The sequence below is a fragment of the Aplidium turbinatum genome, chromosome 2, assembly GCF_918807975.1.
Source record: "Aplidium turbinatum chromosome 2, kaAplTurb1.1, whole genome shotgun sequence".
NCBI classification, from domain to species: Eukaryota; Metazoa; Chordata; class Ascidiacea; order Aplousobranchia; family Polyclinidae; genus Aplidium; species Aplidium turbinatum.
Genome location: NC_137473.1, coordinates 13,413,876 through 13,427,392, shown reverse-complemented (window position 1 = coordinate 13,427,392; position 13,517 = coordinate 13,413,876). Strand labels below are relative to the sequence as shown.

At 38.8% G+C, this 13,517-nt stretch overlaps 1 protein-coding gene across 1 annotated transcript in view; it reads left to right on the top strand.

Moving 5' to 3' along the window:
- The window catches only part of LOC145765555 (E3 ubiquitin-protein ligase TRIP12-like), a 45,767-nt gene that overhangs the window by 20,975 nt on the left and 11,275 nt on the right, over positions 1 to 13,517 (top strand). Inside the window, exons 8-28 of the mRNA XM_082577390.1 lie at positions 898 to 1,167; positions 1,590 to 1,706; positions 2,238 to 2,355; positions 2,942 to 3,053; positions 4,096 to 4,251; positions 4,674 to 4,828; positions 5,154 to 5,278; positions 5,966 to 6,090; positions 6,536 to 6,668; positions 6,821 to 6,969; positions 7,506 to 7,607; positions 8,057 to 8,163; positions 8,575 to 8,791; positions 9,141 to 9,300; positions 9,525 to 9,983; positions 10,535 to 10,683; positions 11,121 to 11,226; positions 11,475 to 11,667; positions 12,088 to 12,197; positions 12,672 to 12,793; positions 13,208 to 13,320. Coding sequence (XP_082433516.1) covers positions 898 to 1,167; positions 1,590 to 1,706; positions 2,238 to 2,355; positions 2,942 to 3,053; positions 4,096 to 4,251; positions 4,674 to 4,828; positions 5,154 to 5,278; positions 5,966 to 6,090; positions 6,536 to 6,668; positions 6,821 to 6,969; positions 7,506 to 7,607; positions 8,057 to 8,163; positions 8,575 to 8,791; positions 9,141 to 9,300; positions 9,525 to 9,983; positions 10,535 to 10,683; positions 11,121 to 11,226; positions 11,475 to 11,667; positions 12,088 to 12,197; positions 12,672 to 12,793; positions 13,208 to 13,320 — 3,298 coding nt within the window. The remainder of the gene's footprint in view (positions 1 to 897; positions 1,168 to 1,589; positions 1,707 to 2,237; positions 2,356 to 2,941; positions 3,054 to 4,095; positions 4,252 to 4,673; positions 4,829 to 5,153; positions 5,279 to 5,965; positions 6,091 to 6,535; positions 6,669 to 6,820; positions 6,970 to 7,505; positions 7,608 to 8,056; positions 8,164 to 8,574; positions 8,792 to 9,140; positions 9,301 to 9,524; positions 9,984 to 10,534; positions 10,684 to 11,120; positions 11,227 to 11,474; positions 11,668 to 12,087; positions 12,198 to 12,671; positions 12,794 to 13,207; positions 13,321 to 13,517) is intronic.

Genomic DNA, 13,517 nt, shown 5'->3' with positions numbered 1-13,517 from the left:
TTGAACTTTTGGGGTCAAGGATTTATGCTTTTACCCAGGTTATCGGTGTTTTCCAGAACTGCCCTGAGACGCTTTTGGAAAGCGGCCATTTGTTATGTTATTTTTTGAGACAGGCAAGCTTTCAGTTCCATTTGGTTGGTTGGGAAGATGGTCCAACCGTTGATAATGTAGTCTGTACTCTGTGGTTTTAAGGATTTAACTCGACAAGCATACTACGCACCTCATAGCCTCCTCGTGAAGCTTATTTTGCCAGCTTATTGGTAAAATATGATTACAAATATATTTCCTTATTTTTTACGTTCCACTGTGTTCAGTGTTTACGAGAAAGACATGTGTATGTTTTTGATTACATTTACATAGCTATGTTATGGCCAGTTTGCCTATACCACGATTTTTAACCTATAATAAGTCAACCTATAATAATACGCGGTTCGCGTTTTTATAAAATAACTATAAAAAAATTAGAACTTTTTCTTGCATCCTAAACTTGTGCTGTTTAGTTGCAAGTCGTAAGTCTGTGAGTTTATTTAACGTCAACAAACATTAGTTTTCTCTGAACGGGAAGGTTAAGTTCTGTTCATTGTTATGGTAAACTGCGGAAGTTCAATGTTTTGTTTGACTTGCGGCTGTGAAAATCCGCCATCTTAACGACAAGTTGTTGTGTTTAGAATGGAAATGAGAACTAAAGAAATGTCTAGCGTTAAAAAGTACTAAATTTTCAAGTCACGCTCTGAAAAATCTCCGTCTTTGTGTTTTTGAACAATGCAAATACCGAGAACTTAACCACATGTATGTATGTCTATTGTCTATGTAAGATGCAAAAGGTTCAGCTTTTAAGCCGCGGAAAAAAGCATATTTAAAAAGTATATAATTGAAAACTCTTTTTTTCCTCCTCAGTTGCAAAGCATCCAGTGCATGGATGTTGCGGAGCAATCTCTAACTGCTCTTGAGATGTTGTCCCGTCGTCACGCAGCATCCATTCTTAAAGCAAATGGCCTTTCCTCCTGTCTTCTCTACGTGGACTTCTTCTCACTTCCAGCTCAAAGAAATGCTTTGACAGTGGCAGCAAATTGCTGTTCCATTTTGTCACCAAGCGAGCAGCATTCTGACTTCGACAAATACTGCGGAAATTCGATTGCGCTGTTAATTCAACGATTATCTCATCATGTGAGTCTTGTATTGATTTTGGCATTCTTGAGTTGTAATAATACGACCTTTTGCGTTGTTTTGAGATATGAAAAACCAACGCATATTAGCTCGTAACTCCGCACTTCAGTCACATCTGTACTAAAGCAATAATTCAGAAATAAAGTTGATTAGGATGTACCTAGATGACCGTTGTTGCATGGCAAAAGCGACTTTCTCGTCTGAAACAGGAAAAGAATCATTCAGCAGCATAGCAACAACGCTTTCTTCGTTCTTGTAGGAAAGTCATTAGCGATTTGATTGAAAGATTCTTAACGAAGTTGGATGTACGGACATGAGCCAAACAAGACTTGATTGCTACAGATGTTTCATAAAATTGTTTATGGTAATAAATGCTTAAGCTTCTCTGGTTTGACTCTAATGTATTGACATATTTCCCACAGGACAAAAAGTGTGTCGAAAGCGTGTGTTTATGTTTTGCCCGTCTGGTGGATAACTTTCATAGTCACCCGGATGTTCTGCAGAAGATTGCAAGTGGTGATTTGCTGCAGAATTTACAAGTTAGTCAGTTTTCTATTATGTGTTTTCATGAAAATTCAGCTAACTTTAAACAGGTTTTATGTTTGTTTAAAGCGATTTCTTCATCTAATCTCACTTTATACCTATTCTTGAAAAGGTGGAGTAATTCCTAGCAGTTGTGTTGGGAACTGTCTTTGAGGTTGTCTGGTGGATAAACTTCCGACTAGCAATATGTGGTTATATCTGTTGTAACTTAATAATGTAAAAAAAATGTTGTACAAAATTTAATCTGTTGAATTACGTCCAATAAGTCCACCTCTTTTCATTACTTAAACTTTGTTGGCTGCGTGGTCGAATGCCGACAACCCTCCTCGACGACTTACAGGACACCGGTTCGATTCCAGGCAAGAGCAGGCGGCTACGTTTTTGGCAAGATATTAAAAAGCGTGTTTGAAGGTGGACACGAAATTCAGCTGCCTTTGAAAATTTTTAGCTAGAATTCAATCTTAAGTTGTCGGACATTTGCATAGATGACACAAACTTTGTTTTTGAAGTTACAAAAAAATATTTAGACTCTTCTTGTCTTGACTCCTCCACTGATTGGGAGCAACACCTTTGTGATGGTGATCCGGACCATGACCCTGTTGTGTTCCTCCTGCCCAAATCTTGCCACTGAACTCGTCAGAAATAGTGAGTGGTCATACTGTTAGTGTTGGTTCAATGAAAAGTCTTGCATTAGTGGGTTACTATGCGCAAGTGACTTTTGCTTAACATGTGAGTAATAAGATCTCATGATAAAATACGATAGTACAAATAACAACAGTGATTTTTCACATAATTAATAGAATAAATGCGATTCTTCGCTTCTATGGTGAGCACACAACGCAGCACTGAAAGCTAGGAAGAATGCCACGTATCATCATTTTTAATTTATATTTATCACTAGATTTTGTTTTTTCAGTCGACTGCTTTATGATGTTTCCGCAACGAAACTTCCTGAATCTATGGTCGCACTTTGGTAGCACAAAAAATACTTTCTTTCTCAAAACGCAGCTATGCGAAAAGTGGTTGCTTCTATTTTGTTTACGTATTAACCACAGCTGAAGCATATTTTGCGGCAATACATTGCAGCTTGGTTTTCCACGAATGTAACTTTCACTATTAATCGCAAGCAATTGCCAATACAAGCATCGACTTTGGACTCGTCCTTAAAATCCGTTGCGTTTCTATTATTATCACGTAAGCAATGTGGTGACGTTTAATTGCCTTTTTTCAGACATAGCTGAAACCCTGCGCTACTTGCTTTGTGGTAACGTCACGGAAGAAGAGCACATTGAACTTGTTTCTCGAAGACCGCAAGAACTTTACGAAATCACGTCCTTGATCGGGTAACTTCTGTAACACATGAGCGCATTAAATCCTGGACAGCAAAATCCGTCATCTTTACATTGATTCAATGTCTACAGACGTTGAATCAATGTAAAAATGACGGATTTTGTTGTCTGGGATGTTGCTGCTTTTCGATCGGACAAGTTTTTTGTGACAAATCGCCTGCAAAAGCACCATACCATTATCAGGTGCCAAAGATTTTGCAGTTTATCACTCGTTCAGTGGGAAACTTAATAAATAATTGATAACAATCCATGTGGCAACATTTCATTGGCTCAGACGGTATATTGGCACAGACTCTATAAAAAAAACTGTAAAACCCCGCATGTTGTTCCACGTTTGAAGTTGCTAAACAAATGCACGATCGGATAATAAGGTTGATCAAACATCTATGCTCACTATTTCAATGAAGGTTTGCTTTCTTTAACTACTTGCATCTCTTGAATAAGCTTGTCGTATCAGCACACAATATCGGATAGACTTCTCAAAACTGTGATCGCTTTTGAATCTCGTCAAATTTAGGCTTCACATTGCACAGGATACTCTTTTAGTGTAAAAGCTGTTTAAAAGTTTCGTACGTCAGCAGAAATAATGAAGCCGTTCCGCTTAACAGCTGTACTGGTTTGGAATCTTCCTTATTATATGTTGATTGTTGGTAAATGTTCTGAGCATCAGTCGCTACCTGGCGTTTGGTTATAGATTCCTTTCATTTGCAGGAACAGAAAAAAATTTACTTGCGTCTTTTGTTGATCGATATTAAATTGAAATGTGTTTCTAAAATTTTTGTATTGTCCTTCTAAAAAGCGAGGTGTTTAGAGATTGATGAGCCGTGAGAATGTACGCATAAACCTGGACGCAGCAAAGAATCGGATTCTAGCAATAATGTTATTTTTGTTAGCGATTAGCCATTGAATATTTTCTATTTAAGTTTGTACACGGTAAAGAAAGCGTTTTTTTCACAGAACTGTTTACAGACGCTTAGCAATTTGATTTTTTTTTCAACATATTTGAACAACTACTAATCAGTAACCCGTTTCCCAGAGAACTGATGCCCCGGCTTCCTTCTGATGACCCGATTTTTAGCGTGAACAATTTGCTCAAAAAGACCGCGAAGGGCAAGTCCGATCAAAACTCGTCGGTGTGGCAGTGGCGAGACGGCGATAGCTCATGGCATTCCTACTCTAATCATGACAACAGGTGAGAAAGGTTTTTATCCTTATATGGACAAAACGCTTTTAGGGTAGCACCCTTAAATTCTGCTGCTTGGTATCAGCTTTGCAGGAAACGATTGAAAGTCATGCTTTTCCCAAAATTTAGTAGTACTTATGTTAATTTTTCTAATTATATAAGATGTGTTCAACCCCTTTACTTTTTACATTTGAGTAATGCATGGTTAGTTGATTACTTATTATCTTCAAATTTCTTTTTTAACTGACACGTTCAGCCGAATTATCAGCTAGCTTTGAAGTGCTCATTTCAAATGCACACGCCAATAACTAAACCATTATTGTTATACTCTTCTCTCATCACGCAACTATCTTTCTTGTAGTCAAGCTATTGTGACAAAATTTTAACAAACAATCGCTTTCAATTGCCTGACCCGCTAATCCCTTCCCCAGAATCATTGAGGAAGCTCAGCGGAGCGGAGACCATGAAGCCAGCTTGCTTATACAAGGGCGCGTGTACATGCTCGACTTCACCATCATGCAACAGATTAATGAAGACTCCGGTCACATGCGGGATATACGAAGGAAAACAGAGCAAAAAGAACAAGGTTCTAGGCTGTTTATCAGCTTTTATAATTTTTGCAGTTCAAGATTTTTTACGGCAAACGTCTTCTCGTAAAAGCAGTCTTGTAACGAGCTTTTGTAGTGCAGCAAAAACGGGGTGGTAGTTATCACTATAAATTATTTCCCTCCCCATTAAACAATTATATGAGATAGAAGACCTTGAGAAGTTGTGGCCATCAAAACTTCTACCATAATTACCTAAATGTCGTTTCATCCCAAGCGTTTGTAGTCATAGCTTACAAGGCAAGTGAGTTAACAGGCTAAAGAGGTGGGACGAGGTTCAAAAACAATCATAGATCTATTTTACAGACACCGCCGGCACCTCCAACACAGAAACCGACAATCCCATGACGGACGCCAGAGTGTCGCTAGTCAAAGATGACTGCCTCGTCATATCTCACTTTGTCCGTTTGTTGTTTACCCTTCTATACGAGGTATCAGCGGCTTTCTTGCATTTCTATAACATTTTGATGCATTTGGCAGTCTTGTCGTTAAATTTTAAAAATAATAATGAGATTACTTTTGGTTCTCGGCAGTCGAGTGTGGCATGAGTTCAGCGATAGACACGTATTTCGCCTATGAGGATAGGCTCTTTTTTGGTGGGGAAGTGGGGCTGGGCTCATTGAGTACCGCCCATGAGGCTGGGCTCATTAGTACCGCACCACTAGTTCTTGCCACATAGTTCTCAACCGCTGCTTTTCCCAGTCAATTGAATTCTTACCTTTGTGGAAAGAAAACAACTAAACTAACTGTCTCCAATGATATGCACAGTTGAGAAGGAGCGATCTTCCTAGCTTCAGCACTACCTGACTACTCACTACAGAACATTACTTTTGCTGCAACTGTTCGTAAAAAGCTGAGTTGTTGTCATGGTAATAAAGATTCTACGGATAAAGACAAATAGACATTTTATACCGATTGTTCACAGTCTCGCCCTTATATTTTTCTTGGTGTTGACCATTTTTTTAACAATCCTTTTCCCACAATCAATCAACTTCGCGTTGAAGCTACTCTAAGTTAAGACAGCAAAGCTTGTTCGTTGTCCAGGCCTGGAAAATAATGATCTAACTTTATAAGTTACTTTTATTTCTTTTTAAAACTTTTTTATTTTTTTTTCATAGGTTTATGGTTCATCGGTTGGCTCTCCCACCGTCAGACATAAATGTCTCCGAGCTGTTCAGCGAATGATCTATCACGCCGAACCTGATCTATTGAGGGATGTCTTGAAAAATCTTTCCGTCTCCAGGTTTGAGAAATTATTTTACATTCAATCAAAATTGAAAAAAGAAAAAGTATTGAGTGAAATGCTTGGTAGTATGTAGTAGCAGTAGCGGTAGTGGTAGAACATACGTCGTACGCTGAAAGTGGTAGTAGAACGTACAGAGTCTAAAATCAAGAAGCTAACAATGATCCAACAAACGTTTTGAAGAAAGATTGTTTTCCATGTTTTCCTCTTAAATCAACTTGACTTCAGCGCTGTAATGCAAGACAGCATGGTTTTCGAAGCGCTACCTCAACCACAAGTTTACTTTCTGCATGTTTTAATTTGGTTTTTCATACCTAATGCAGTATTTCTGCACAAAAAAATATCCGCAACTGTTTGCTTTTCTGTTTTTGCAGTTTTTATGGACATTTGTTATCTTTGTTTTTTTCACTGGCATACAAACACAATTTCTTTGTTTTTCTTCCAGTCACATCGCTTCAATGATGTCTAGCAACGACCTTAAAGTTGTGGTGGGAGCCTTGCAGATGGCTATGATATTAATGAATAAGCTTCCTGATATATTTCAAGTCTACTTCCGGCGTCAAGGGGTAACTCATCAGGTAATATCGACCGTATAACCACATTTTTGCGGATTGAACCGGTTTCAATTGATCACTGGATTGGATAAAATTATTGTGCGTCGCCTGTTCACTGTCTTCTATTTATTGCATGAGAAAAAATGCATCTTTATTTATAATTGCAATGTTTCCAGATCAAACTTTTCCTCGATCAAAATCACAAGGTAGTTGGCAGCGCTGCTTGTGGATCGCCTTCTGGGGACTCACTTAACCCCAGCTCTTCGACCACCCCCATTTTTGAAGGGTGTTCTGCCAGTCTTGAACCATCGCCCTCCGAATCCGGGTTTGTACTTTTCATAACTTCTTAAATTTGTACTTTCCCTGTCAAACCAACTGTTGCTCATATTCATCGTATTTTCTGGCTAAGGCGCAGACGTTTGAAACAGTTATATGCCACACCGTATTAGGTTTTTGCACATTTAACTGTCAATAATCGTTATTATTGTAGTCCATGAAGTGTTTGTCACACAACCATGCAAACAATGTAGCGCTCCATTTTTTTCATTTGAAGAATTCTTAACACTTTCTCTGAAATAATATTTGCACGATTTAGACTTTCTATCTGTGAAAATTCATCATGGTGATAGATAGGAATGTTGTGTTGCTTACAAAATGCTGCACAATTGTTAAATTTTATTGCCTTCCCACTTTTCCCGTTCAATCGTTCATTGACGTGATGGTATATCGCATGCTTTAGCTGGTTATTGACATGTTGATGACAAAAAAAATTACAACAATGCATCGGTGTGTTTTATCCTGAACCGCGCCATGTTCTGTAATTCTAAACAAACAGTGAATTTTTTTCAAAATCTGTCACAGGAGGCTTTCAGACCTACTGAAGAGAAAGTATCCTCCTAAAAAAAGCCACGCAAAGAGGTTTTCTTCCACCTCTTCACCTCTTGCTCCAACTCTGGAAAACAGGTTCGTTCTTTGGGTTCTGTTCCATTCACTGATCATCTTTGAACAGAATTTGTTGAAAAATCAAAGTAACTAAAGTAACAAGCAAAGCAAAAGTATAACGTAATAACGTATAACGTAATAACGTACAACGTAATAACGTATATAACGTAATAACGTATAACGTAACAAGCAAAACAAAGTACTATCTCATCAACTAATGGTAAAATCGTGTAGCTACCGAAAGCCACGTGGCCTTTTCTATGTGTTTCCGTGTCTGGTAACATGCGATATAGCAATTTAAGAAACATCATTTTTGAAGAGGAACGATACTGGGGGCCATCTATAAGTGAAATAATCACCTTTTATCTGCATCAGAGACTAGCAACAAAATCCGCCCGATTGGCTTTCTGGACAGAAGATCTAAATAAACTATAATCCTCAAATTTAACTCGAAGTTTTTCCTCACACAGTTCGGATGGTCTGTCGTCGTCGCTCGAACAAGCTTCGCTGTCCAAAGCATTTGCTGCTGCTATGACTGCTGAAGAAGGAACTCCCACTGGAACCAAGTCCAAGTCAGGTAAGCGTGGATCTTGTAGATTGAAAATCACTGAATTTAGTTTTCGATTGAATAAGCTTGCTGACAAAGCTGCTTTTATAGTTGGATAGCTTACATCATAGTCCAATATTAAGTGACTGACTCGGGTTGCTACGATTTGACTTTTCAATCGCTCAGCTGCATTTGGCCTTTTTGTCAATCGTTGGTCATTTTTTCCTCAGACTGAGATACCAAAACGAAGATAAAGAAAAAGCATCAACTTATATATTTTTTGATGTCAACAAAAGACAAAGGGTCTTTGGTATTTTTCACAGTCTGCCTTTCTCAGATCAAGCGTTCAATAATTTGCTTTAAGTTTGTTTTTTTTGCATTCTTTATTCTGTATGTAAAGTGTTGCTGCAAAAAATTTAATTTATTCCTTTTCTCCTTCAGGAAGCAATCCTCGATCTCCGTCCTCCTTTTTTCATAATTTAAATCCCACAAGATGGAGAAGGTCCCATTCGTCCTCTTCAACATTAAGTGCATCTTCCAGCACTGCTTCTCGCATTCAGTCTCTTCTTTCTTCCTCATCTTTGGAAGCAGCCAAAAAACTCCGTGAAAACTTGACTCTTTCAAACTTGAAAAAGAACACGGAATTAAGAGAGAACAGGTAGATTCTCAGAGATGAAGATTTGGTCGTATTTGTCGATAAGACACAAGCTTACGCGTTGTCGTAGCCTGGCTTACGCCAGGTGATTGAAGATCTAAATTATGTAGACGGGAAAACAAAAAAGCCAATCTTCGTGTCCACCTTCAGACATGCGTTTGAGTGTCCTGCCAAAGACACAGCCGCATGCTCTTGAGTATTGTTGTACCGGTGCCCTTTCGAGTGACGCACCCGGGCACTCTCATCACTCAGCTATGCGGCCGACATAGCTAATGTGTAACCGCACATCACTAAAGATAACTTTGTCTGATACAACTTTAAAAATTTGTGCAATTGAAATTTTACTTCACAGGGAGAAGGTAAAGCAATGGGTCCGGGAGCAGGCGAAGTTATTCTTGGATCAACATTTTTCAGCGAACTCTACAATGGAACTGAACGATCATGATCAAGATGATGAAGTGTCTTCACTAGACCAATTGACAAACATAGCTTCAAGTTTAGTTGCTTCTTCTGTAAGTGCGTTTTTGTTTTATATTTCTAACTTCAGCTAGCTAGAGAATGGTTCACCTTGCATGTCATTACACGACTAATAACATCAGATTGTTTGTTTATTTTTGTATTCCTTGCTCAGTCAAAGCCTGAGATATCAATGAAATGCATTAAAGGGTTAAGACAATTCAGTCAAAATATTAAAATTAAATATATTTTTACTTACATATTTTACTTTTACTTTTAGAATGTTCTGGAAGCTCGTCTTATCTTGTCTTCCTTGAAGCAAATGATGAGCACATCCGATGTGTCTTCATTCGAGCTCCAGCATAGCGGGATTATATCATCTCTTATCGTCTTCCTCACCCAAGAAGCTCCTCCAAAGAATAAAAAAGATAACCAACTGAAAAGAAGATCGTCTCCTCCTTCTCCAGTGATGGCCCGCAGACGGAGTAAAACCGCCTTATATGAAGCCAAGCAACCACTCGATCTTGCAAACTGGCCTTTTGAGATGCGTAAACCAAAGATTTTGTCTTCTGATCAAACCAGACGTGGAGGAGCCACCAGGCCGTCCACGATCGATGTAAACGTTTTTACATCCGAAGCTTCCTCTTCTGATAGCAAAAGACCGGTTGATTATTCCGTGGTGGCAATAGATAGAGATGAAAGACTTCGTCTTTTCTTGAATGTATTTACTGGCTTGCCGGTAAGTCATTATCAGTAAAAACTTCATTTCTCCCGAAAGACTTTCAGTGTAACGCGGCATTAGTTTTGCCCATTTGAAGATCACCCATCAATCTTAGATTGTAAACTCTACTAAGAACCCAGACAGCAAAATCCGTCAAACCCTAAGACATTGATTCAACGTCTGCAGATTCAATGTAAAAATGACGAATTTTGCTATCTGGGTATTCATCATACGGGTCATCAGGTTATCATTAGCATAAAAACATGTTTGACTGCAGAAAATTGAGCATTGTTGTGAAACCAGTCTCATTTATCGGACTTAACGTTGCTTTTGCTGTAAAATAATAATAAAGAAACAAATATAATAGTTTTAGCTTCTGTGAAGCCCTCCTTGAATGGAATATAATTTAATACCTCTCTGATAAGTATGGTTCCACGGCAGCTGTAATTTTACGTGGTTTTGTGGTGCAAAAACACAAACTCTTTAATAAACTTTTAAAATTCAGAATCACTACAACGTTTTACGTCCAACGTTTTACGTAAGTGTCAAAGTTACGTTTTGTTTTTCAGAACACTCACTTCACTGACAACATAATCTCAGTGGCTGACCTCGACAACATCGATCCTTTTCGTGATCTCGTTGCAAAGTTGAGTCTTTGCGCAAGCCAGCTGGAACAGTTCGCAGTCAACGCCCACGATCTGCCAAATGCGCTGGGACGGTAAGAAACAAGTTTATGGTGTTGTGCTTTATTTCTTCTTTTTGCCAAAGGTTTTATTTGTTATTGTTTTATTTCTTGAGAAGCATTTCAAGAGTTGAGAAAGAGAACCATCTGATTTGCTCTGTCTATATTTAGTTCACTCTTGTGCATTTCTTTCATCTCATGTCTGTGTAGTGTGTATCAGTTGGAGGCAGAGTCCCTAGACCCTTGGCCTTGGAGTGGCAAAGAAGGTTCATACGCAGAAGTAGAAGAAGTTGTTTAGATGCTTTGCGTGACTATCATGTTTACACGTGCTATATCGCAAAATTACACCACTCATCAATATATCATAAACAAACATACAGCATGTTACGCAAACGTTGATTGTGTCTGGGAACTGATTGTACAGTACACCGTGTACACGTATCAGGAAGGACAAAATTTATTTGAATTTTCAGCGGAGCTCAAATGCTAAGTTTCCTCGCACGTCACCAGCTCAAATGCCTGTTGAAACGTCATCCCGATTGCAAGAAGGCGAAACAGTGGCAGGGGGGACCGGTGCGGGTAAGTACAGTTTCATTTTGCTTTCAGTTCGATTCGCTCAACTCCATTTGTGTGAAGAAGTCAGTCATATATCTCTGAGGAAACGCGCGACAATGGAAGTTGCGGGTTTAACTTTTTACCCAAACTAAATTATAACAAATGTAATGAATATACGTTATAAATACAATTATTGCTTCTCATGCAAAGTAACTACAGTCATTTTTTCATTCTTTATCAACAAGATTCAAATTAGAATCCCATGTGTCCAGGTGGATCCTCTTGCGTTGGTGCAGGCCATCGAGAAGCATCTTGTCACTCGTGGTTATGGAGCAGTGTCTTCGGACGGTGGAAACAGCTCCGAGAAAAGAGACACTTTTATGCTGCTAGCAGAAGACGACTCCGAGGATGAAATAGATGCAGAAGATCATCATGATGATGATGAGCAGCGCGCTTTCTCTTCAAGTACTTGAAATAGGGATGGGAACTACTCGTTGCATTTTTACCTCCATCTTGACTTTCAAGGGTCTTTTATGCCCCTTGATTGTTTGCCCGAATCTTGTTTTTGTAGTTTCAAAAATGTGGAACGTTTAGCCTCTGACAAAGATTAGAAAAGCTGGAAGTTCCAATATCGTGATTTTCTTTAATGCGTTGGCGTTTGCTTGACCGTAACATGTTGTACAAAAGTCTCTTTGTCAGATGTTTTTTTTCCCAAGACTGGTGAAGGAAGGACACGTTCATTTGTTTAAAATCAGTTACACGTTGAGTTAAACCTCCGGCATCCGATGCTTCAAGTCGACTTTATATCAATGCAAAAGATTTTGCTGAAAATAATAATCGAATTTTACGTTTTAATGAAAAAGTAACGTAATATTGTCACATCAGGCACTTCATCGCACGGTCGCTCCAGCACATCAACGTCACCTGGCAACAAGCACAGATTGGAACTGTATCTTGATGGGAATAGATTGCCTTACAACATGACAGTGTATCAGGTAATCACGTTTCTTTCGGCGGTGTATTTGTGGCCTTTTCTGGCAAGCGTTTATGCTGTAGTTACTTTGTGGTTGTTGATTAGTGATATGTAGTAAACAGCTGTTTCTGCATTGTGGATCTTGTCAGGATCACATCAGTACAGTACACGCTCTGATAACCGCTAGCCTCAGTCGACTACCTATATTCATCCGTATGCTTGGATGTCCTTGAGTCTAGTTTTATGGCACAACGATATGTTTGCCGAAACGCTAAAGTTTACTACACCAGCACTGAAAGCTAATATTGAATACAACAGCGATGATTTCACGCTACCATGACGTTGCCTTGCGCTGAGATTAATTAGTTAATCCAATTTAGGAGTTGCTACTACTAGGTTTTCATACAATTGCCATTGCTTTTATCTGACTTGTTTCTGATTCGCTGATGCCACGACGGTCGTTCAGACGTTTTTTTTGTTTTTCCCTCACCACCAGGCTGTGAAACACTTCTCGGAAGACGGTTGTTTGTCGTTTTCGTCATCAGACGACTTGGATACTGACGATGATTCAATATCAGTTTCAAACTCGAACATTTGGAATACAATCCACACCGTACAGTACGTTCTATGCTTTTCTTCTTGATTGTTGTTAAAGCACATACTTCTTTGAACCCAACTAGAAAATACAAAGGCTGTATGAGGATCGAAATAATGTGTGCTTTATATACTTATAGGCTTGTATCGAGTTATGCGCTGCTCTTGGCGCTTTCTAAGGCAGACAGTTTCAGCGTGGCCGTATTGCGGCGTAGTCAAGTACGTTATGTTGCTAAATTTAGTCCCTAAATGCTTAGTTCTAAACAGGAATCGAATTCACTGCTATTTTTTATAAGTCCTTTGTCACATTCGACTGAGTATTGAATCCATGTCTACTGAGGCAGAGGCATCTATTCATAAAGCCATCAAACCAGTATAAAACTTTATACCTATTTTCCATAATGTGTTCTGACCGTTACACACTTGTATATTCTTCAGTTACAAGTTGGTACCGGATATAGCTTCCCCCTCGGCGGCTCATGCTGGCGGAAGTAAAAAAAAGTCGAAACAATTTTCGCCGAAAACCTCAAAGAAAGATAACGTTTACTTGAGTGAGTATTTTTCCCTTTCTCATATTCTATTACTTGAAAATCGTTCTTCACCACTTAATTCTTTAACCCCGCCTGACGGGTAACGTTTTCAACCAAAAGGATATACCTTTTTTATTAATGTTGGGCTGCCACGTGACATTTTCTGCTCTATTGCGTTTTGTGCTTAGTGACGTGTCAGTTGGATAACAATATGTAGA